The sequence below is a fragment of the Peromyscus maniculatus genome, chromosome 20 (genome assembly GCF_049852395.1).
Source record: "Peromyscus maniculatus bairdii isolate BWxNUB_F1_BW_parent chromosome 20, HU_Pman_BW_mat_3.1, whole genome shotgun sequence".
NCBI classification, from domain to species: Eukaryota; Metazoa; Chordata; class Mammalia; order Rodentia; family Cricetidae; genus Peromyscus; species Peromyscus maniculatus.
The window spans coordinates 49,701,431-49,726,142 of record NC_134871.1 but is presented as its reverse complement, the minus strand read 5'-3'; the positions used below and the strand labels follow the sequence as shown (position 1 = coordinate 49,726,142).

At 55.7% G+C, this 24,712-nt stretch overlaps 1 protein-coding gene across 2 annotated transcripts in view; it reads right to left on the bottom strand.

Moving 5' to 3' along the window:
- Positions 1–24,712, bottom strand: part of Cacna1i (calcium voltage-gated channel subunit alpha1 I) — an 84,931-nt gene that overhangs the window by 26,935 nt on the left and 33,284 nt on the right. For both annotated transcript variants that reach the window (XM_042264593.2, XM_042264591.2), the window contains exons 5-21: positions 21,966–22,281; positions 20,536–20,628; positions 17,351–17,663; positions 14,327–14,736; positions 7,630–7,781; positions 6,581–6,766; positions 6,164–6,281; positions 5,853–6,008; positions 5,341–5,434; positions 4,561–4,763; positions 3,594–4,067; positions 3,188–3,288; positions 2,647–2,770; positions 2,309–2,377; positions 1,624–1,808; positions 1,019–1,145; positions 639–764 (exon numbers count right to left, since the gene is read on the bottom strand). In XM_042264593.2, coding sequence (XP_042120527.2) covers positions 639–764; positions 1,019–1,145; positions 1,624–1,808; positions 2,309–2,377; positions 2,647–2,770; positions 3,188–3,288; positions 3,594–4,067; positions 4,561–4,763; positions 5,341–5,434; positions 5,853–6,008; positions 6,164–6,281; positions 6,581–6,766; positions 7,630–7,781; positions 14,327–14,736; positions 17,351–17,663; positions 20,536–20,628; positions 21,966–22,281 — 3,247 coding nt within the window. The remainder of the gene's footprint in view (positions 1–638; positions 765–1,018; positions 1,146–1,623; positions 1,809–2,308; positions 2,378–2,646; positions 2,771–3,187; positions 3,289–3,593; positions 4,068–4,560; positions 4,764–5,340; positions 5,435–5,852; positions 6,009–6,163; positions 6,282–6,580; positions 6,767–7,629; positions 7,782–14,326; positions 14,737–17,350; positions 17,664–20,535; positions 20,629–21,965; positions 22,282–24,712) is intronic.

Genomic DNA, 24,712 nt, shown 5'->3' with positions numbered 1-24,712 from the left:
GAGCCACCAGTGAGGGGGGCACCAGCCTGGACCCTGCTTCTTCTTGCACCCTGGGGAAAAAGACAGTCCCCTCTCTGCAAATACCTAGCTGCCTGGAGGCCTTTGTGGGGCTAGGGAACAGAGGCTCCCTGGAGGCAGCTCTCACCTGGAACATCACCCAAAGGCATCAGGCTCGCAGGAGAGGGTACCAAAGGCAACGTGGGACCCTGCACGCTGACTAAATTGTTAGGAAAGAGAAGCCACCAGGCCAAGGAGTCTAATGGACAAGTCCCGAGCTCAGCTTGCCCACTGGGCTGTCATATCCCCATTTGACAGAGAAACAAACTGAACCTCAAAGAGAACACCCCTACCAAAAAAAAGCTGGGGTGTATGCCCAAGCGTGGGTGGCTCTAAAACTCCCATTACTGTCCCTTGGATGGGAAGTCAAGACCAGACCCTGTGTTCCTGAAGTACCTGCCAAGTTTCACATGCTGGCAGATTCCGCATGCAGGGTACCAGCCTCACCCCTCCTGTGAGCAGAGTTCCACCCCTACCCACTGCAGAATGGAAAACTGCTGCTCAGAAGTGGGGGAAAAATCACAGGGTCTGTCCCAACAGTGCAGGACTAGAGCCGGGCCTGGAACCCCTGAAGTGCTCACCTGGCCCAGGTTGTCAAAGTTGTATTTGTGATGCACCCAGCGATAGTTGGCTGCCACACAGTCAGATCTGTTGGTGATGTTTCGGGTGTCCACTCCCAGGCAGTGATAGAACTTTCCCTTGAAAAGCTGTGGAAGGGGGGGCAGGGCTGGGTGCTCGGGGTGAGGGAGGCCCAATCAGAGGAGGAAAAGGTCCTCCAGGAACTGGCCCACACAACCTGCCCCTTGCTCAACCAACCCAGGTTGGGTCTGTCTCCTTCACTTGGCTGGCTCCACCAAGACCACATGAGTCCCCAAGTGAGTGAACACAGGTGTGGTGGGGTAGGCATGAATAGGCTGTGCTGGGGGCTTCTTGTCACCCCACAAAGTGGGCACCCCCTCACCTGCACCCCCAGGATGCCGAAGATGATAAAGAAGGCGCAGCAGATGAGCACGATGTTGCCAATGGGCTTAAGGGAGGAGATGAGTGTCTCTACCACCAGCTTCAAGCCAGGGGCCCGGCTAATGACCCTGCAGGCAGGCAAGGAAAGATGGGACACTGTGAGCCAACAGAGGGACATCCCCAACTCAGCCCACAGTCACCAGGCCTCCTGAAAGGTGAGGCCCCAACAGGAAATGAAGAGACAGCAGCCAGGTTACCTAGGACGGGGGTGAGCAGCAATCTCTACCTAGATCAATACACAGAAGGGCACTTGACCCCTCACCCAGTCCCCATAGGGTACACACCACACCCAAGAAACGATACCGAGAGATGGCAGGTGAGCCACCCAGGAACACAGAGGAGGTCATACTGTGGACGCAATGTGAGCCCTTGTCCTAGGCTCTTTGGCTCCTCCCCCAGCAACGTGGTATGCTTGGCACAATGCTCTTGGGAGTCTGCATTGCCAGGCCAGAGTGACGATCCCCTTGGACTCAGGCAATTTCCCTATACAGTGGTAGCAACACTTGTCCTCCACTCCACCCCCATACGTTGTGGCAGGGTCCTTACCTCAAAGGGCGTAAGGTGCGTAGGAGCCGCAGGACCCGGAGGACCCCCAGGATCTTGGCTCCCCCGGCGGAGGCCACAGATACCACGATATCGATGATGGACACAAAGACCAGGAAGCCATCCAGTACGTTCCAGCTGCTGCGTAAGTACGCCTGCTCACCGAAGTACAGGCCCAGAGAAACCACCTGGGGGTGGGGTTGGGGTCAAACCTTGGGAGGGTGGATGGGTCCAGAAGACTCCCACCCGGGGACAGGACAAAGGGAGGTCAGGTCTGCCTCCTGTACGGAGGTGATGGGTGGGGTGTGGCTCATGACGATGGCTCTTCTGGGGGCTGATGATAAGCAGGAAGGACCAGGGTCTGGGCCCAGGGAAGTCTCCAAGCTGTGGTCTCAGAGCATGACTATAAGATCGCAATCCAAAGCCACCCACACTGGGAAGCCCCCCAGAGTAATACTTCTACCTAAACGGGCCTTTCTAGCTGGGTTTGATGATTGGAGAAGAGGGAGACACTGACACCCCCCCTCTCATCCCAGAAGCTCCACCCAGGGTCTAGAGCCCAACAGGAGTGGACCTCTGGGGCCTGTGAAAATGTTGCTAAGGACCAGGCCAGCGGGAGAGGTGAGGCCTCGCGGCCGGGGCCTCCAGGTGGGGGGGTGGGAAGGATGCTGGTGAAGCCCAGAACAACCTTCAGCGTCATCTCGCCCACGAAGATGGCTGTGAAGATGTAGTTAGATACCGTGAGGAAGATGCGCTCCTGAAAGGGTGGGAGGAGCCGTGAGTCCAAGTTTTTCCACAACGGCCCGGGGTGCCTAGTCAGTCTCCAGCCAGGAGCAGCCGCCACGGCTACCACTTGTGAGATCTAGTGGCCTTCCACTCCCACAGGCAAGCTCCCTGCCCCCCCGGCCCCCCCCGCCCCCCCCCACTCCATGCTAAGTCTCTGGCTTAGCCGAGCTCTTCCTGGGCTCCCCCACACCCCACCTTGGCCATCACCAATGTTGTGACCCTCTGCCTGGGGCCACTCACAGTGCTCCCGGCTTCGATCTGGGGCCTCTCCAGAGCGATGGTGATGCAGTTGAGGAAGATGAAGGCCAAGACCACGTAGTCGAAAAGCTTGTGAGCAATGATAGTCTGACACAGGATCCGGAACCTAAGTGGAAGTCAAGGAACCCCCGAGAAGGTCAGTTCGCCTCCCACTCTGACCAGAAGGAAGACGGAGAGAGGACCAATAGACACACGCAGGGACCAAAATGGGTCCATTCAACAGGTGCCAACTTTTTATCAGCCTCCAGCACCCAACACAGAGGCCCCTGATGGGAAGGGCTCCCACGGAGCTTTCAGGATGCTCGTGGACCTGCCCAGGCTTGTGCCCAACACGAGGCTGGCTCAAAACCAAAAGAGATGCTCAGGAAAGGCTTAAAAACAAAAGAGATGCTCAGGAAAGCCGAGGAGGGACATCTGGACCCTCCCCTTTCCTTAAGACCCTCCTCTCTCTGGCTTATGGAGGTGCCCTGCCCAGCTTGGTAAAGAATTCTCCCTCCCTCACTCCCGGCCAGCCACTGCTTACTTGTTCTCAGGGGAGAAGAGGTAGACCGACCAGTCCTCCCGGACCTCGCACCAGTCAGGCTTGTAGACGTCAATCATCTTGCGAACGCGGAAACACAGCGTCTGGCCAGGCAAGGAATCGGGTGCCGGGGTTGGTGCTGCGCAGAGTGACCCCTCTCTTCCCACTCTGCCAGCCAACAAACTGGGGGGCATGGGATGAACTCTCAACTCTTCCCCCAGCCCCCAACCGAAGAAGGATTGGCAACAGGGTAGGTCAGGTGTGGGCAGTTTTAGCCCCGCCCTCCAGCCCCACCCACCACCTCAGCACTCCCCAAAGCCATGCCCCTTGGATCTGCCTCTCCAGCCCTGCAGACTGCTCTCACAGTCTTCAGCTTCTCAGGGGGGGTCCTGTCCAGACCCTAACTCACGTAGTCGATCTCCTCCTCGTCCTCCCCACGGTCGCGGCGGTCATCCATCTTGGTGAAGACGTCTTTGGCAATGTTGGGCATTCTACCATTACAATCCTCGTGCCCCGGGGCCTGGCCCGCTGCCCTCCAAACAGCCCGCGAGTGGGCGCCCACCACGGGCACCAGCTCTGCCAGGTCCACCGAGTCCTTGGTATCAAGGGACAGCGTCCGGCGGTGGTGGCGGTGACGGTGCGCAAGGTGGGGTCCATGGTGCACGTGGTGGGCATGTGGGGCATGCAGGGGGGCGGGGCGGGGCGGCGCCTCCTCCAGGGCACCTTCACAGGCCCTGACGCAGCTGCCACCACGCTCCCCCGAGAGCAGCGACTCGTGTTCAGCTGAGGGTGGCTTGTGCTTCAGGCTGTTCCAGCTGGAGCGACGGCTGGCCCAGGTCCCGCTGCGGCCCCAGGGTCCATAGTAGGAGCTCCGGGAGCTGGACTGCGGAGAGGCCCGGGCTTGGATCAGCAGCCACCCACACCACAATCTAGCACCAAGGCCCGGACCTCCGGCCAGCAACGCTAGAGTGAGCCCACCCTCTCCAGTGTATGACTCAGGTTAAACCCCCTCCTTCTTTGAGCAAAGCATAGAGTAAACAAGGGCCTGCTTTCCAGGTAAGGAAACTGAGGCTCAGAGAAAGGTCGCTTGTACACAGCTCAGAGGTGGCAGAGGCCAGATTAAACTTCCATTTGGCCTCACCCCCTAAGTCAATACACTGCTACCAAGACGAAATCCAAGGTCTCTCCACCAGACCACCGACTTTTATTCCAGCTACCAAGACCTGTTCTGGCACACAGCACCCAGAATTGCCATAAACACAGACCCTATTTAGACTAGATAGCATGGTACCCTAGCCAGGGCACTTGGTGCCATGATCCCCAAGTGCCCTCCACCTCCAGCAGGGAGCATCCATCATAGCATCCACAGGACTCACCAAGGAACGCTGGTCATAGCTCATCCTGCCCAGCGACATGACGCTGCTTTTGCGGGAGTCTAGGGCCACCAGTACCGGGTCCGGCTGCAGTGAGAGGCGGGGGGCAGTGCCCATGGCACCAGCAGGACCCAGATGCCCACCCAGGGGGAGACTAGGGTCCAGGTGTCCATTGGGTGTCATGGGTATCGGGCAGAGCTTGAGATCTGGAGGTGTGAGATGAAGACAGCAGACAGACAGACAGACAGATGGAAGAGCAGAGGAAGCCATGAGACAATCAGAAGTAGATGTTTGTAGATGGAGAGCCTTTCTGGGGAGACATCCTCTGCCAGGAAATCCTGGTAGTTGCTACCTATTTTATGTGCCTTCCTCCCTCCTCCCTACAAGGTTGCTTATTTACCTCTTCATGAACCCTTCCTTCTGTTCTGGGGCCAACCTAGACCTCCACCCAGCAGGAGGACCTCACTCGCATGCTTACAGGCAGGGACACTGGGCTTGGTTGTTAAAGGCTACCTAGTGGTATCAGACATGACCAGAATTCGGGCCATATCCTAAGACACTGGGGCCCCACGTGGGAAGGGAAGCAGATGGGCTTTCTAGGGGAACCCAGAATGTCCGTGAATGTCCATTTCTGAAACCAAGCATCTCTTTCGGGTAGAATCGTAAAAAAACAGACAAGCAGTCCCTGAGCCTAGGCTTCATGGGGAAGCCGCTGTGCCCCGCGTCCACCTGGGAATCGACATAAGGCTCCGGACCCCGAGTGGAAAGCGGATGTGAGCTTACCCCTGCTGCTGTCCAGGCCCTCTGGGAGCTTGTCAAACTCCTCCATGTTGGATGAACTCTGGTCCTCATCAGAGTAGGAGCGATTGGCATCACCCTGGGAGATCAGCTCACATTGGAACAGGGCGGCTCTGCCTTTTCCCACCCGCCCTTGGGATTTGTCAATGGCTGCTTCCACCCTCCTTGTACAGATGGGGGAACTGGTCCAGACCAGGGACCTGAGAGGTTAATGAGGACTTCGGCCACAAAACTCAGTCTTCCTGACTTCCAGCACTCCCCAAAGCCTAACAGAATGGAAGGAAGCCAGATCTTGGAGGTTTTAGAATCCGAGGTAGAGAAGGCTCATCCTGCATGCAGCTCCCATTTGCATCCAGGATTGGGACGGGAAGCTCGCCGCCTCATTGGCAGCTCTGCTTTGGGAGGATGTTACTTGCTAAAATTATGAGCTGGTACTTATCCCCCCCCAACCAGGCTCCCCGTCCCCTGCCCAGTGACCTGCCCAGGGCTATAGTTACCTCAGCCTGGAAGCCCTCGACCAGGATGGCCACCAGGAGATTGAAGAGTACATAATTGCCGAAGGTCATGAGAGCAACAAAGTAGAGGGAGGCCCATGGAGTGGTGGAGGCCATGCCATTGTAGAGGACGACATTCCAGTCCTCCTGAGTGAGGATCTGTTGAGAAGGACACAGCTCAGCCCTGGGATCCTCCCAAGCCCAGGCTGTCAGCCTCAGCCCCTCCCAGACCTGCTCTCCAGACGTTCCCCCGCCCGCCCGCCCCCCCCCCCCCACACACACACAAGATCCATGAACTTTCAGCTGTCACTCACCTGGAACACTGTGACAATGGCCCACAGTAGGGAGTCAAAGTTCTTCCTGTCGGGGACTGTGTCTCCAGTGTCCGTGCGGAGGCTGAATTTGCAGCCGAAGATATGCATCCCAAGGATGCTGTGGAAGGGAAGGAAACGGCTCAGGAGCCTTAGCACACTGAGCTCTCTGCGACTCCCAGCACCACCCGGAACCAGAACAGAGGGAGATCTCAATCCCGTGTTAACAGAGGGGGACGCTGGGGCTCAAAGAAAGGACCTGCCCGGAGTCATCATCGGGGTTGAGTGGTGGTGCCGGGATTCACAGCCAGATCCTGGCAGCTTTGTCCCTAGGAATTTCCATCAGCCACCACATCCCAGGCTCACGCCCCAAACCCCCATCAGGCCCCCACTGTTGAGTCCTGGGTGGTCAGGGCTCACCTGAAGATGAAGATGAAGAGCATGAGCAGCATGCAGAAGGTGGCCACGTTGTCCATGGTCTTCATGAGCACCACGAGCTGGCGCCGCAGCGCCGGCATGAAGCGCACCAGCTTCAGCACACGCAGCAGCCGGAAGGTGCGCAGCACCGACAAGCCTCCGTCCGCCTGCCCCACGATCTCCCAGATGCTGCAGCCAGTGTTGGGGGAGGCAGAAGGGGTCAGTGGGGGAGGGGGGAAGAGGATAGGAAGACGGAAGAGGCAGACAGGGCGAGGAGAACAGGGGAACAGCTAACGTCATCCATCCATCCATCTAACAAACGGTGTTGGCTACTACTCCACAACACTCCTTAAATTGGGGTTTCCTAGCCAGGAGCCCACAGATCCTGCATTAAGAACAAGCCTGTGGCTCTAGAGTTGATGAGATGGCCCAGCAGGTCAAGAAGCTTGCAACCAAGCCTGAGGACCTGAGTTCAATCCTCAGGACCCACAGAGTAGGAGAGAAGTGACTCCTGCCACATTGTCCTCTGACCTACACACAGGTGCGCATGCCCACCTGCCCACGCACACACGTAAAGAGAGACAGAGAGGAGGCAGCAGTCTTTGTCTGAAGCCTCACAAGTCTCTGAATGTCACTGTCCTGTCCTCTTTTTGAGGTTGCATGCTTCTTTTGGTTATGAACGTAAACAACAAACCAGAGAATCGGCCACAGCCATGACTTCATGGGCAATCAAAATAGCTGGTATCCTCAGGTTGCACAATGATTGATGTAGCTATTCCTGTGTGTTCCCCACCCCTGTTCGGAACTCTGGTAGCCCCAGACTCACTGCTACCTCACTATCGAGCGCATTAATGCGGAAGCATATACTACTAAATTACCCGGTTCGTTCGGTATTTGGATAACCGCCTGTCCGTATTGGTTTCCTTTGTCATTCCGAGACTCCCTGTGCTGTGAGGTGAGGGGTTGGGGCTCTTCCTCCCGCTCCTCAGCGGCGGGGTGGCGGGGTGGTGGGGTGGCGGGGTGGCGGGGTGGCAGGGTGGTGGGGTGCTTACCTGATAATGACAATGATGCTGTCAAAGATGTTGTAAGGGTTCCGCAGGTAGTCGAAGAGCCCGAAGGCAGCCAGCTTCAGGATCATCTCCAGGGCAAACATGCTGGTAAAGACGACATTACAGATCTCCAGAATGTTCGTCAGCTCCTCGGGCTGTGGGGGGGGGGGGGGTGGAGAACGTGTGACCCTGGTGGGTCCCTGTTGCTGCACCATAGTCTTTGGGGCTTCTTCGCTGTGCTACCTTTGGATCCTGGGGGAGGGGTGGTGTCTACTAAGGAGTGAGGCAGCCCACAAGTGGTGCTGGTACTGTGCACCGGGAGGCTCTACACTGCCCATGTTACAGACGGGTCCGCCTCTCACACGCTGCCGGGAAGTGGAAGTCGAAGACAGGGCACCTACCGCGTGCCAGGCACAGCGCTAGGCACGGGACACCTCCACAGTGGCTCTCGGGGAACAGCAAGAAGAGCAAGGGAAGGGTCCAGAGTCACTAGCTGGCGACACTGGACCCCCATTCTTCAGCCAAGGCCTCCCTCTACCTCTGGACTTGTTTCTCTCAGGGTTTTAAGAGGCAGCTTGGAATGGAGCCACTGAGGACTCTGCTTTCAAACAATGCCATGGGGATAAAGAAGATGATTCCAGGCATGGCCCCCTGCCTCTGAGCCTCCCTCCCCTTATCCCTGAGCAAGGTGTAGAGTCCACAGCCTCATGGACTCGCAGCCTCTGGGTAAGGGCCAGGCAAGGAGGCTTTCCTCTCCACAGTGAAGGCCCTGGCTTATGCTCAAGGGGACACCATGGCTCCTGCCTGAATCCTAGAAAAAGAATGGTCACTTATTCCACCCTCATTGAACCTCAAAGCCTGATAGGCCACCGCTGGCCTTTCCACTTGATAACTAAGGAAACCGGCTGGGGGATGGGGACCGACTTGCACAGAACCACCCAGCAAGAACAGTAGATTCCGTTGCAGCCCACAGTAACCCTGCCTGAACCAGCCCATTCACTCATTCATTCATCTGTTCACTCCTGGGTGTATCACATAGGTCTTCCAAGAGCCCGCACTGTGCTGGGCCTATGTTCCTGCAGCGGGTAGGGGGTGTCCATTCTCGGTGACAGAGTCCCACAGATCACCCTAAAACAAAGCAAGCCGGTACCCATCAGCACTGGCAAAGCTAAGCATGGCTTGGGGACAGTGCTGGGGAGCCGGGCAGGAAGTAAAAGAAGAGAGCTGGTGACACAGGGGAGCGGAGAAAGGTCACCAAGCCAAAGGCCCAGCCAGGGCAAGGGCTGGGTGACAGACCAGTGCCACCGCAGCAAGCCATCCTCCGCCTGCCAGCACCCTGACTCCAAGCTCAGCCCTTCCGCCAAGCAGCAGGGAACCCCAGGGGCCCAACTTTGATTCTCCATGGTTTACAAGAAGAAAGAAAAAATTATGCAGCCACCAGCCTCCCATCGAGTGCCCAGGAAATCCAATAAAATCGCCAGTTCCCCTCAACCCCAGATAAAAGGAGAGGGACCCATTTCCATCCGTAATTACATTTGACTCACAAAATGCCAGGGGAAGAAGGACCCTGGGAAGGGTGTCGGTGGGAGGGATTCTGATACTGCTCGCCCAGCCCACCCAAGCCAACTCTTTGGAGATGAGTAGGGTGGCTGCTGACAGGTCCATGATGGCCATCCGCTGGCTCTTAGCCGCATACAATGCGTACACGTTCCCTCCAACCGTGCTGGAGCCATGGCGGGCGCTTCAGAAAGGTCACTACCTCGCCTCCCCCTCCCCCGCAACAGCTGTTTCTCCAGGCAGCGCACACCTGTTAATCGTCCTCTAATGGACCATCCGTCTCTCCCAAGAGCATTTTATTTTTTCTGGGAGAGAGGCAGGCTGAAGAGAGGCAGACAGATGAATATAGACACCACAAGTGGGAGGCCAAGTTGGGGGATGGAAGGGACGAGGTAGAGATGCCGAGATGGAAGCCAGGTGGATGGACAGACAGGTAGGGACGTGGTGAGCAAAAGGCAGAGGTGAAAGCCCGGACTTAGACATAAAGAAGATGGTCTTGGCCTGTGGCCCAGTCAGTGGAGTGCTTGTCTAACACGCACGAGGTCCAAAGTGCAAGCACCACACCCATTAACTTGATAGGGCAGCACACACCTGTAATCTTTGCACGCCAGAGGTTGGCCGCAGGCAGGAGGATCAGAATTTCAAGGTCATTGTCGACTACCTATTGAGTTCAAGGCCAGCCTAGGCTACATGAGCTCCTATTGGGGTGGGGGTGGGGGAGACAGATGGAAACACAGTGACGTGGTGGAACTCAGAGACACGCCAGGAAAGGAGAGACACACAGACATCCAGACAGACAGACAGAACAACAGACAGTGAGAAGTCTAACAGGAAGGCCTGACATGCACCCTGTGAAGGAGCAGGCGGTCCAGGTCAGAAAACACCAGCTTACGTCTCGAAGGTACAGGGTCTCAGGCTAGCCCAATGCTGGGCGTAGTGGCCCCAGGCTGCCCAGCTTCTGGCCACCTCTGCAGGGGTAGATGAAGGACATGCAAGGGTCCTTGACCTAGTCCAGGAAGCCCTCAAGCCCAGCCTGGCCCACAACGGCAGCAGACATCCGCTGATTTCCTCCCTAGGAACTAGGGTGGGTGCGCGAAGCACTTTCTATGCGCTGATCGGCTAGGCTTCAGTCTTGCCTACACTGTCCCCACTGAATAGTTAGGAAGCATGTGGCTCAGACAGAAATGAATGGTCAGGGTGAGAGTCGGGGTCACGACCAGGCGAAGACGGAGTCCGCTCTGGAGTCGTGTCTCCTCCCTCTGCCGTGAACCGGGTGCCATCACCGGGACACATTTTAGAAGACGTTTGTTCAGCAGACATTATTCCCCTGCTTAAAGCCCGCCCTGGCTCCCCACTGCCCCGAGGATAGAAGCGTCCTTGAGGCCCTCCGTGGATAAGCAGCCCTGCTTGTCCCTTGGTCTGTCCACCACACCCTTTGCACACGCCTTCTTGAAAGCTCTGGGTCCCACCCCTCCTTTGTGCCTGTCTTTCTGACTGATGATTCGTGGTCATCCTCCACAATCCATCCTCAGTGCCCTCTCTTCCAGGAAGCCCTCCTTGGCTGTGACCCACGTTAGTGCCTCTTTCTCTCATGAGGCTCTCACAGAGTTAAAACGTCAGGCACTAAACCATCCCATAATCCTCTTCCCAGAGTCACCCTAAGCCTGGGGTACTTGACAGGAGGTACCCAATGAGCTCTGAGTCACCCACTACTGGGAAGGCCTGAACAAAAATGATCCTACATCCTAAGCTTGTGGGGGACCCCCTCATGGTGCCCATTCCACACAAGCCTCTGCTTTTCACCCTCCACCTTGACCAGCCTTCACCGAGGCCAAGATGAGGATTCAGGGTGGCCTTGCCCAGCTCGAGAGGAGTCCCAGGTCTAGTCAGGGAGACACCAAGACAGGGAGTACTCCGAGTGTCTTCCTGACTGTACCCCACCTCTGTTGTGACCATTCACCCCTGCTCTCTGCGCTCTGCACCCCAGAACCAGCCCTACTGGCTGCTTGTCAGGTCACGTGGGCAGTCTATTCACCTTCCTCAGTTTCCCCATCTGCCTGCATCTTCCCAGTAGGGATGAGTCACATACCCGATTGCCCTCCAGGGCTTCTGTGAAGATGAAACCTGGCAGACAAGTTGACCTGGCTCTCCTTACGGTCCCACAACTCAACCAGAGACTACCCAAGGGGTGTAGGCTTCTCAAATCTCCCAGGATTCCTGGGGACTCTTTGTGTGTGTGTGTGTGTGTGTGTGTGTGTGTGTGTGTGTGTGTGTGTGTGTGTGTGTGTGTGTGTGCTGGCAATTGAGCTCAGGACAAGCTAGGCAAGTGCTCTTCCATCAAGACACACCCTGCCCTTGTTGGGCATTATCTATCTCTTCATCAGACACATGCAGGTCCATGACTGGCTGACATCCTTTTACCTGGGACTTCTTCCAGGCTAAGCCCTACAAGGAATATTCACAGTCATATGGAGCCTGAACCAGCAAATTGTTCGTGGTGATGGCCCTCCATTACATTATTTGAGCAGCAGTGGTCATGCTAAAGGCCGTGAGCATCCGTACTGAGCTCCCTATAATTAGGGAGGCAGGGGTGACAAGCCAGGACCTCACCACCTGTCCCCTTGCAAGTGGTACACAGAGTTCTCTGCAGGCCTGGGCGGGGTGCAGGGCCCAGTGGAGGCAGGGGGAAAGGACCTGTGACACTCTCCCCTTTTTCCTTGCATGCCATCTGCATGCCTGGGCCACCTCTCACTGTGGGTGCCACCTCAGTGGGGGATGCTCAAAATAAACCTGGGGGCGGATCAGTTTCCCGCAGAGAGATGTCTGAGAGCCCAGGGCGAGGAACAAAAATACCGGCGGGGCCCTGCACAGCTCCCAGCTGAACAATGGCTGCCACTTGGTACTGCTTTAAAAAGAATGGTTTAAAAATGCTTCCTCCTCCTCGCTTCTTCTTTAATTAATTTTTGAGGCTCCAGACAGTGGATGGTAAACTCACCCAGGCTGGTGGCAGAAGACTCAGACAAAAGACTTGCTAGTAATGATGGAGTCATGAATGCCTACTAGACAACCAGAATCCATACATTTGCCCTTCCTGACCACCCTGTCTGTCTGTCTGTGTGTATGTTGGGGATGGGGTGGGGGGGTTGTCTGACTTATCTATAGATAGAGACACTAGCTAGGTAAGCAATTGACTTTCCCAGGGCCACCCAGTCTATCAGCAGCAGAACCAGGGTCGGCATCCAGACCATGAATGAAGGATATGCCCCCCAAGCAGTGGCCTTCCAAGTGTGAAAACAGGAAGCTGTGACACCCGCTTAGAAAATATTTGTGAGGACTCAGGGACACCCTGCTCTCTCTAGGCCTGGAGCTTACTAAGTTTCCAGTAAGTGATATGACTCGGAGGGAGACATCTCTCAGTTGAGGTTGGAGATGGGGAGATCAGGGTAGACCCTACACTTGTCAGGAGCGACTTTCAGCCAGGTGGGGACTCCAGGTAGGAGGCGACTGCGGCACCACGTGACTTCTGCTGTGCCAATGGAAGAAGCCCCAGCAGAGTTAGGAAATTTGCTCAAGGGGCCCAGTGAGGTGGCAGTTCAGTGGGTAAAGATGTAATAAAAAAACAAACTTTTTTGTTGTTGTGTTTTCGAGGCAGGGTTGATGAGTAGCCCTGGCTGCCCAAGAACAAGCTCTGTAGCCCAGGCTGGCCTCAAACTCAGTGATCCACCTGCCTCTGCCTCTCGAGTGCTGGGATTAAAGGCAAGCACCATCGTGCCCAGCTCAAAACAATATTTTAAAGAAAGGAAGCCTGCTCAAGTGGGATATGGCAGGGACAAGAGATGAGCCAGAAAAGCCCCTGAGCAGACTCATGCAGGAACCATGACTGGCCCGAGGTCAGGCTGGAAGAGAAAGGAAGAGCTGCCTTGACTGTTGTCCTGGAGACCTTCAAGAAGGCAAAGACCAGTGGGGTCCAAACAAACCCACCAGTGAGGAACAGCCTTGGCTCGTAGCATCTGCCATTTTCCATGGTGTAAATTCTTTCTCCATAGCCCATCTCAAAGCAGCTACTATTTTTTAACAACTGCTTGCCAAAGTCCCAAGTGTGAGAAAATTGGCCCTCGCCAACTGGATCCAGCAAGCCAGAGACAGCTCCGACTCCGGTACAGTAGGGTGTAGACACCAGAGCCAGGCGCCCAATGGCAGCTCTGCCCACAGCACCTTCCTCAAGAGTGTACACCCAGCTGGGTCTCTGCATTCTGACAGGCCGGGGGCCCTGAGGCAAAGCATAGTCCTCTCCTCTCACCGGCTTCCCCCTGCAGAGATCTCACCCCGCAGCCCTCCCCAAAGATCTTTTTAATTAAGTCAGAATAGCTGGCAAACTGGCAGTACCAACAGAGTGTCGGTGGAAGCCCCAGGGGCCACATTTAACTAAATTGAGTGAAGCCTGTGCTTGGTGAGCTAATGAGCAGGGAAATGAAGAGCGTGGCCCCCTCTAGGCACAGAGAAGGGGTTTGCAGAGTGACGGTGATAACCATAGCCAAGGGGGCTCAGGACCCAGTTCCCACTGGGGTGTCAATCTCGCCACAGTAGGTGGGTTCAAGCCAGGTTGCTGGCTATCTGGGGGACCTCGAGTCAGTGGGCCTGGCATAGCCATCTGGCAAGTGGGGGGTGCCCTACCAGGCTGAGGAGCAGGCCGAGGAAGCCACACCCTCCAAAAAGGACTAGTGGACAGGAGCCAGGAAATAGGGTTACTCCAAATGGAGCCAGGATTAGACAGGCTGTTAGCCCTCTGGAGTGCAGACTTCCGGGCAGCTTAGGAGGAAAAGAAGTGGGCAACCCCTGAGTTGAGTCCCAACCTCATGAAGTCCTCTCCTGACCCCCACTCATGATCCATTCGTTCTGCAGATACCCAAGAGCATCTGCCCCCGAGTGTTACCTTGGGCAAGGCTTTGAAGCCACATGGAAGGGTTAGACTACTCTAGCCAGGGTCAAGGAGATAGATGTGGGGGTGGGCTCAGCCTGGACTGGGTGTGCCCCTCCCCCCCCCGCCCCCAACCTGAACCCAATGAGCCACACTGGCCTGCTTCTCCCCCACCCCCCACCCCCCACCCCCCACCCCCAGCCCAAACCCTGTGCCCTCGCTGGCCTGTTCATGGTGCTCGATGCCCATGCTGACAGTGTTGACCAGGATGGCCATCATGATGCCTCTGTTGAAGTACTTGCTGTCTACGATGCCTCGCAGCTTGGCTCGTGTCTCTCGCCACACGTCGCCACACAGTCGGGCCGCGCCATCCTCCTGCTCCTCCTCCTTCCCCAAGCCGGAGGAGGCCCCGTCTTCACTGCTCTGGGGTCCGTCCCCGTGGGCCTCAGCCTCTGCAGAGCCACCGGAGCCCGAGCCTTCCTGGCCTGAGTCCGTGCTGCCCAGGCCTGAGGGCCGCCTGCCTGCCTCGTGCTGGCAGCGTGGGCAGCTGCCGGGGTCGGAGGCCAGAATGGCGGAGATGGGCTGCACCAGAGTGTGGGGAGTGGGGTCCAGGGGACTGTGTCGTGGGCACAGCTCTGAAAAACAGAGGGCAGCATCAGTGTCCAAACCAGGTCCCCTCCTCCCCCCAAGGGACACTGCCTGAAACAAGCCGACCCCACCTGGCGGGCCTGGTGCTTCTTGGAAAACAATGTGTCTCCATCCAGGCTCTGTCCCTCCCTGTATAGGAGCAGGGATGGGAGTACCCATCCGACAAAGCTGTGAGATGATTGTCTTCCTTAAACACGTGACAGGCTCATCACAGCACCTGGCACCTCAGCCCATGCTGATTCTTGGTCACCTTTGACCTTGACCTCGGGCCAGTCACTCAACAGACCTTCCCAGGCACAGTTTTGGGGATCTGGGGACTGCAGGTCTGAGTGCAGAGTGGACACCCCTCAGAGGAAGCTATGGTGGCTTTGGCATCCCCTACTTTGCCCATCTGTGTGAAGCTCTCAGGGAGAAGGCTAGCCCCAGACAGAGGCAGGCTCTTGCTCTGGGAGTTCCCAGGACTTCCCTCCATAGGAGAGTCAGGCCAGATGGGTGCAGGGACAGGAGGTCACAGTGGATGGGGTCTGAGGCTTTCAAGCCCTGGGCTAGCCTTGGATCTAGAAGCCAGCTCAAAGGGGTGTCAGGAGGCTTCCCTCTAGCTGGTTGGGTTTCTTCTTTTTATTTTTATATCTTTCATTATGCTTGTTTGTTTGTTTGCTTGCTTGCTTCCTTGTTTGTTTGTTTGTTCTGTGTAGCCCTGACTGTCCTGGAACTCACTACATAGACCAGGCTGGTCTCGAACTCAGAGATCCACCTGCCTCTGCCTCCCAAGTACTGGGATTAAAGGCGTGCGCCACCACAGCTGGCTGGTTTCTTCTTTATGCTTTCCTATATTATGGTAACATAAACACATTTTGCTTGAATAAGATTTTTTTTAAAGCTCTAAAGGGTTTGAAGAAAAGCAGGAAGTCCTGTACTTCTCCACACCAGCCTCCAAATACTACAAAGCAACCAGATGCCTGAACCATCCTACTCCAGCCTCAGAGTGCCAAAGTTCTTCTCATCCACATCACCACCAGGCACAGGAAAAGGAGAAGGGTATGAAAGCCTGAGGAGTGAGGGGACTAAAATGTGTAGAACTTCCCTCCACAGAGTTCCAGGGTGAGGGTGATGGGAACAGTAAGAAGCCCTCCTTATACTCACACCCCTAGGAAGGGGAGAGCCAGCCTTGCCTAGACCCCAGCTCTCCTCTCCACTTGCTAGGCCAGCCCACAGGCCACCTGGAACCACACCTAGATGGCTAGTGTCTTAGGATAGCGGGCAGCTGTCTGGTCTCTGCTGGTCTCTAACTGGCAGGGTAAGAGCTGGGAACATGGAGTTCCCCAGGCAGGGTCTCAGGCAGTAATTGTCACTCACAGGCACAAGCTAGCACATCCCTTTGAGCCCTGCTCTGGAGAAGAGATGGGTAGCCCCGTGGTGTTCAAGTTCATAAGGGGAACAGGACACGCCACACTCCACAACTGCTCCAAGGAACAGTCCCAGGGCCCATCAACTTCTCAGCACCAACTGGGAGAGAGCAGACCAAACCTGGGGTTCCCTGGCAGCCTGGGCAGCCTCCACTTAGGGTTGGGTACATTTGCAGCCAGAGACAGACACTCGGCAAGGCCCAGCACCTCTGACACTCCACCTGATTGAGTCTTTCATTGACATACCAGGCCACTTAAGTGACTCCCTCATCTTCTTGGGCCTTGGTTTTCCCTTCTGAAAACTGGAGACACTATTTTTAGTCTGTCCCCTTCTTTCTTAAAAGAAACAGGCTAAGGAATAAATCCACTCTCTCTCTCTCTCTCTCTCTCTCTCTCTCTCTCTCTCTCTCTCTCTCTCTCTCTCTCTCCTATCTCTCCTTGCAGCAGGGTCTCCTGTAGCCCAACTTGATCTTGAACTCACTATGAACTCACTTAACTCACTAAGCTAAGGATGCCCTCGAACTTCTGGTCCTCCTGTTCTATGTCCAGAGCACCAGGATTACCACTATGCCGCGTGGGGCTTGAACCTAGAGCTTTCACACCTGCGCAGCAAGTGCATTAGCAACTGCACTACATACCCAGAGAGTATCCTCTCTAAGCTAAACACCAAACTTACACAGTCTAGTGCCACTCAAGCACGAGGCAGGAGTGGAGTACGGGGATGAGGGTCGCAATAGACAATGACATGCACCGCCCATGCGCCAGGGGCCTGATGTCCTTACTCGGGTGTGCTGGTGAGCAGGGAACAGCCACGGGGGGCTATGGGGGGGAGATGGTGTGGGAGGTTACAGAAAGGGAGCCTAGACTTGCTGTGGCTGTGGACGATTCACTGTGCGCTTGACTTTCAAGGGTAGGTTCAAGGGCGTGGTACCCACGTTTGCCTACAGAACTTGGAAGGACTTCTCCAGGGAGAGGGCTAACCCACGCAGGCTGGACAGGGACTAGGGCAAGGAGAGAGCTGAGCAGATGAGTCCTGGATAAGCCATAAGGGAAACACCAGAGCCTAAAATGAATCCCTGGGATCCCACATCTGATACCGACACCTCGTGTTTCAGCGGGCATGACCCACTTGCAATATTGCCATTCTGAGACCCCAGATAAATGCCACGTGAGCTTCAGGGGCAAGGCCACTTACTGCAGTGGCTGGGCTCCTTGGCGTGGGGCCCAGGCTTAGCGGGGGCCGGTGTCCCCGGGCCCGTGGCCTGGCGCCGGTTCTGCAGGGCCTGGTAGAGGCCCAAGGCACGGCGCTTGGCCTTGCGAAGGATGTGACAGACATATTGGAAGATCTCCTCGTAGCAGTCGCCAGGCTCGGCGTAACTGGCCACCGTGCTGGAGGACAGGTAGCGCTGGCGCTGCTCCAGCATCAGCCGGTGCTCCCGCTGCTTGGTCTCCGAGAACTGGGTCGCTATGACAACGAGGCACAGGTTGATCATGAAGAAGGAGCCCACCTGTGACCAACAGGAGGAAAGGACAGGAACAGGGACGGAGGGGACAGTGGGACCAGGGAAGGAGAGAGAGAGAGGGAGAGCCAGCAGGAGGGCCCAGGAAAAGGGGGCAGAGAGATGGAGAAGGAGTTATCGAGAGCAGGAGACAGAGAGGAAGGCCAGAGAAATGGGGAAGAGGGGAGGGGGCAGGCCAGAGACACGGAAGAGAGGACAGAAGACAGAGCAGAGGGACAGCAAGACAGGGACAGCCAGGGGACAGAGAGCCAAAGACAGAAAGGGGGAAAGGAAGGAGAATGGGAGGGGAAGAAGAGAAAAGAGAAAAGAGGAGAAGAGAGGAGAGGTAGGGAAGACAGAGAGAGGGAGGAAGAGATGGAGAGAGCAGGGACACATGGGAGACACAGAGTTGGGGGTGGAAATAGACAGACAGAGGTCCAGGGAAGGTGGAGGGGCCCAGAGAGACAGAAACACAGACACAGATGGGACAGGAAAAGATCACTGAGTCCTTGCAGGGGAAGGCACAGCCTAGGTGACTTCTCAGGTCAGGCTAGGACTGCATCCAAGCCCAGGCCCCATCAGGACCAAGGCCTGGCCTCACGACCCACCCACGTAGGACAGAGATGCTGAAGCCAAGAGGAAAAGCCACACTCCGTCAAGTCAAAGGGTCCTGAGTCCTACTCACTGGCCTGGACTTCGGCTGCGTGCTCGGAGGGGGAGATGGAGCTGGGTAGCCACTCTATATCCCATCGAACTATCCCAATACCAGCCGTCTCCTCTGGTACTCAGTAACCCTGAATGAGCTCCTCTGGCCTGGCAGGAGAGAGGTGGCCTCCATCCTTCCGGGACATCACCAACAGGTACCTGCAGATGCCTGCCCCAGTCACTGCTTCATCCCGCTTTCCTCTCCCCATTACATACAACCGAAGAGCTAAAGGCGTACAGGGCTTCCTGGCCCAGAGGACCCTGGGAAACAGACTGCCTCTTAGACAAAAAGATGGCCAGCAGTCCTCTGCCTCCATTATCTTTTTTTTTTTTTTTTTTTTTGGTTTTTCGAGACAGGGTTTCTCTGCGTAGCTTTGCGCCTTTCCTGGAACTCACTTGGTAGCCCAGGCTGGCCTCGAACTCACAGAGATCTGCCTGCCTCTGCCTCCCAAGTGCTGGGATTAAAGGCATGCGCCGCCGCCGCCGCCGCCGCCGCCGCCGCCGCCGCCACCACCACCACCACCACCACCCGGCCCCTCCATTATCTTACCTATAACATTTCCCAAAGATCTACCCTGCCCCAGATTGGTTAGGGACACAGCAGCCAGAGAGATTACACTCTGCCCTCTGTACGGCCACCCCTGGCAGGCTCCTACCTAGTCTTTGCTCAGCAGCGGTTGCCCTGGATGACCCAGGCAACCCTCATCCTCTCTGTCCCTCATATGTAAAGTCGGGGGACCGGAGCAAAGTGGGTACAGGACTTTTCTAACCCGAGAAGTGCTGCGGGGCTACATGTGAAGACTGAAGACCCCCCACCAGCCTGCTGATGTCGTCCTCCGTCCTGAGACAGGGGGACTAGGGACTCCAGTGACCCCAATAACATCAGGGCACATTGACTGACCGCTTTCTGGATACCAAGGGTATACAGGCTCCGGGTTGCATCCCCGCTAATCCTCCCCATCACCTGGGAGCTCAGGGTTGTCACTGTCCCACTTCGTGGAACCCATGAAGAGCCTGCCTCAAGTCGCACTGTGAATAAATGGCTTCCTGTGGGAGAGGACAGAGTCTCCTGTCTTCCTCCGGGAAGTCACCCACATCCCTGCCCTCCTCCAAGTGACCTCTCCAGCTTCTTCGGGCTTCTTTCTATCGTGACACTTAATGATCTGGATGTCATTGTCACCTGCCTGCCCTTCTTTCCCAGACTGTGAGCTCCTTGGAGCAGGGCAGAGCCTGGATCCCTGCTCTGTCCCCAGAACTCAGCTCATCTTCCTGAATGTTCTGTTGAAAGTAAGTTGATGAATAGCCAGTGATGCAGAATGAAATCTGGGCCCTTCTTTTTTTTCCCCCAGGGTTTCCCCTGAATCCAAGGCCCCAGGCTCCCTGGGAAATCGCTGAAGCTACATCACAGCAGGTGTGTCTCAGGCCAGCAGCCAGCCTGTCCTGACTCCTCGGTCAGCGTGTCACTCACAGGAGTCAAGCTTGCCTTCACTCACCACCAGGAAGCTAGAGAACCCAGCCTTCATGCTGGGGAGTGAACACAGCTCTCCCAGAGGCCTGACCTCTGTGGATAGTGCTGAGGCAGAAGCCACAGGCAGCCAGGACAAAGTGGACACTGGAAAGTGGAGACAGGAAATGCTGGCCTATAAGGGTGGATACACCCCTGCCTCCATCACCTGACCACAGACAGAGCTGCAGAGAATCCAGAGGTCAAAGACTTTCCCAGAGCCCCACCAGGCCACCACCAAAGCCAATCTCCTACCCTACGTCCTGCCCAAGAACAAGCCCCACGCAGCCAGTCAGAGCATCTTGTCTGCCCCAGGGAAAAAAATGGGGACCAGATGGAACCCCTAGGAAGCTCCATTCTGGAACTATACCCCCAGCCAAGGCCATGAAAGAATGTATTCCTGGAGATTCAGGCGGGCATGAGAAGTGAAAGCAAGGGGCTGTGATGGATGCTCCCAGCCACAGCCCTGATGAGCCCCTTCAATCACTGGCTGGTTGACTGCATTTAAAATATCCCCTCCTTGGAGATGGATTGCCCACTCCTCTGGCTGCCTCCTCTCTCGCCAGGCTCCCCTAAGCCAGGAGGCTCCCTAGGGACTGCCCATCCTTCCCCTCCCTCCCCATCCAGACTGAGTGCCATGGTCCGTGGTCCTGAACTTGCCCTGATACTTACTATGATGAGCAGGATGAAGTAGATGAAGTTGTAGAAAGAATGTGCATCCATCACGTAGTACATGATCTCCACCCAGCCTTCCAGAGTGATCACCTGCAGCAGGCATGAGGACAGGGCTGAGTCTAAGACACTGGGCCCTCCTGTGCACTAGGATTCAAGACACACCCCAACAGAGGCTGGGGTAGGGGGCAGCATGGGTAAGGAAACCAAGGTTCAAAGAGGCGCTGATGTGACAACATCACACTGCCAGGCAGGAGGGGAGCAGGCACTCCTGTCCTCTCTTGCTCAAAGGCCCACCACTGGGGGTGGGCACCCAAGCTGGGGAAGCAGAAAGCCTTGGACTTGCGCTCACTAACTCCTTCAGTACATGGATGACAGAGCTCCCAGCGGAGCGGAGGTGTGGGTCAGCTAACCATCCCCTTTCTTGCTCCCCACAATGCCATCTAGAGCCTAGGAGCCACCTGGGGAAAGATGGGCTGAGCACTGGGGCCTCCCTAGCTCCGCCTCACCTTTCCTGAGCAGCCTCCACCCTCTGGGCTGACCAAGCAAGAGACCCAAGACATAGTGGTTGGGCCTGAGTTCCGCTGTCTCCCAGCTCTGAATCTCTGATCTCTACTCCTTCCTGGAGTAGAGGGGGAGCCCCCTGACCTCCTCTGCCCGTCCTTCCCTTCTTCCTTCTGAGGACAGCAGAGCCTCACTGCACAGGGGCTGACTTCCCCGCTCACAGCCCTGGCTTATTGCCAGGCAACCAAGGAGTCTGCTAGTTCAGTACCCCCAATATGAAGAGCACACTCAGTATGAAGAGGAGAAAACTGAGGCACAGGCAGGCCAGGCAAGACCCCCCAGTGTCCTACAGCCCCAGTTTCCTGAATGAACCCTGCCTAGTCTCCTCAAGAGTGTAGAGATGGAGTTGGTACAGGAGCCACAATGGTCTGCACAAGGTGGTATCATGGACGCAATGGTCACAGGATGAAAGCATTTTCTACACAAGCCAGTCAGTCAGGCTCCACCGGGTCCTGGCCCCAGCTGTCACTCCTCTAGGAATGACCTTCCTTACCACAGTGGGGCCTTGCTTCCAACAGAGCCATGGCCTGCCCCTGCCCTCTGTGAACAGAAGTCCCTCCTCTGGCTCAGCCCACCTGGGCATCTGTAAGGAGCAAAGGCTTTGAGGGGAGCCCAAGTGGATTGAAACCTCGATGTGCTATTTAAACCCCCACAGACTCCTTGCCCAACAGGTGTGTATTTCCTTGCTTCAAACCTTGGGTTCTCTACCTGCAAAGTGAGCGGGACGAAGTCTCTACCAGCCAGCACATGAGACAGATCTCAAGGAGTGGATGACCAAGTCCCGCTCAAGACTTGACCTGCTGAGGGAGGCTGCCAGCCATGCCACCCGCTGCTGGCCGGCCAGTCCTGGGCCTGCATGCTCTCACCTGGAAGATCACAATCCAGGCATAGCCGATGTTGTCGAAGTTGATGGCGCCCTTGTGAGGGTTGGCGTTGCCCGTGCGGCAGACGTTGTAGTAGCGGTTCCAGTTGACGCAGAGGCCACTGGCGTTGAGGTCTTGGCGCCCCGTCCCGAAGTCGTACACATCGTCTTTGGACAGGCAGCATTCTCGGCCCTGCTCCTTCAGCGGGGGGATCTCGTGGCAGCCCATGATGCCATTGTCGCCCGACAGGGAGCAGATGAAGGGCATCTCGTCGTCCTCCTCCGGCTGGTAATAGGGGGGCAGGGCCACGTCCCCTTGTCTGCCGTAGAAAAGAGCAGTCAAAGAAGGGCAGGGAGGGCAGCCGCCAGGTGTACCTGGCAAAGAAAGGCCGCCAAAGTCTCTGCAGGTCTGTTGCCATCCCTTTTCGTGGCTCTCGCCTCTGAGGAACCTTTCCCGGAGGAGCCTCCCCTCCACAGAGCCTTCCCTGAGGTACACCGTGACCTGGGACAGACTCCACCCAGCTCCCTGGCTGACCCAGGCCACACTGTTTGGACAGATCATAGCAAGTACTCGGTCACCAGCCACTGGATTCTGCTGGCCAGCGGGTGAGGGCGTGCGCAGCCCTGGACCGGTCTCTTCTCTCCCTGGACCTGGATTACCTTATCGGTGACACTTGATCATGAGCTCTGCCCACCACACAACCACAAATGAAATCCCATTATGATTCTCTCTATGGCACCCAGATAGACGGTTCAAGGAGAAGTCATCCAGGCAGGATTTGAAAGGGAAAATGTAAGTGGAAACTAGCCTTACAAGAGAGGACCCTGAGACCAGCGATGAGCCAGCGTGGTACTTTACAGAACGGGGGTCTTAATGGAGACCACAACACAGAGAGACAGACCCGTGTCTCCAGGCAAACAGAAGCCAGCACTCAGGAGACTGAGGCAGGAGGACTTCGAGTTTGGGGCTAGCCTAGGATAAGTGTTGAGTTCATGGTCAGCCTCAACTGAATAACAATATGCTTTCCCTTCTTTTATTTGTTTGCTTGGTTGGCTGGTTGCTCAAGACAGGTCTCATGTAGCCCAGGCTGTCCTTGAACTTTCTACACAGCTAGCAATGACCTTACGCTCTAGATCCTATGACCTCTACCTCCTGAGCGCTGGGAGCCTAGGTGCACACCAGTACACCTGTCCGGAAATGCCATGTCAAAAAATATTAATTTAATTTAATTAAATACCCCCACCAAAAAAAAAAGGAGAGAAAAAAGCAAGCAAGTTTAGGGTGGTGGTGGCACATGTCCTTGTTCTTGGTGCTCAGGAGGCAGAGGCAGGAGGATCTATGTGAGTTTAAGGCCAGGATGGTCGGTCCACATAGCAATTTCCAAGACAGCCAAGGATGCACAGAGAGACCATGTCTCATAAAACAAAAGCAAAGCCCAACAAACAAAAAACAGCAAACAGAAATCGCCTCCTCTCATATGAATGGCCACCTCAAGGTTTTGTAACCAAGTGTGGGAAGCGTGAGTGTAAACAGGCTCCCGCACTGTTGGTAGAGTGTCACCTGCACCACCCCTGTGGAAGACAATTCATCAGCATTCTTTAACAACCAAAACATCACAACCAACCCCGCAAAGGCTCACGACCAGCTGCTTCCAATAAAGAGATCACGTCGTCCCCTGCAGAAGGGCCGGACCGTACCACACATGATTCTGGGAAGACTGAATACGCGTTAAATAATAAATCAACCTTGACATCCCTACGCCCATCGCATACCGCACGCAAAATTCTATGTGATCGAATAGGTCAGATTGAAAGATGAAGCCAGAAATCTTTCGAGAATGTTTTTCTGACCTCGGGCTCTGAGATTAGTTCAATATATTATAAAGCTGAACGGAATTGGAGGCCAAGTTTCTGCTGCTCAAAAACATCATTAGCAGAGTTAAACAGACACTCCTTGGGACTCATACCTACGAGAGAGTTCACTGCGTGAGGGAGCATACTGATATTACTTATCCAACTGTCAATTTAGGTCATTTCTGGGTATGGGGCCCTTATGACTCAGAACTACTCTTGTACACATGCTGGAGTGGGCATGAGCCACCCTTCTTTCTCTCTCTCTCTCTCTCTCTCTCTCTCTCTCTCTCTCTCTCTCTCTCTCTCTCTCTCTCTCTGTGTGTGTGTGTGTGTGTGTGTGTGTGTGTGTGTGTGTGTGTGTGCATCTGAGGGGTGTTGGGAGGACAGTATTTGTTTTTTGTTTTTAACCAAAGCTGACTTCCTAAGGTCTTCCTGACAAAAGCATCCTGAACATGGGGATTGCATGGGTGAGCCACCACTGCCAGCTGAAGTTCATTGGCTGTAATTGTCTTTTCTGACTTTACAGTGTTGAAGGCTGAACTCGGGAGCCCCATGCACGCTAAGAGAATGCTCCACCAATGGGGCTACACCATCGGTCCTATCCAGCAAACCTTTCTTCTGAGCAAAGTCCCAGGGTACCGCCTGGCAAGCCGAGGGTGTGTTTAGCATTGGGTCTGTCCAGCCTTCCACAATGAATCCTGAAACCACCCTGAAGGTCCACTGAGACCTCCCTGAACACGACTGAACATCCATCGCTTGCTCTGTGTCTGTGGCAATAATGGTCCTCATTTAAACCATCCTGGTGGGGTGCCATGGTACCTCACTGCCATTTCAATTACAGCTCTCTTAAGACCTAGAAGGAGAAGGACCTCTTCAAATACTCACCCGCCACTCCTG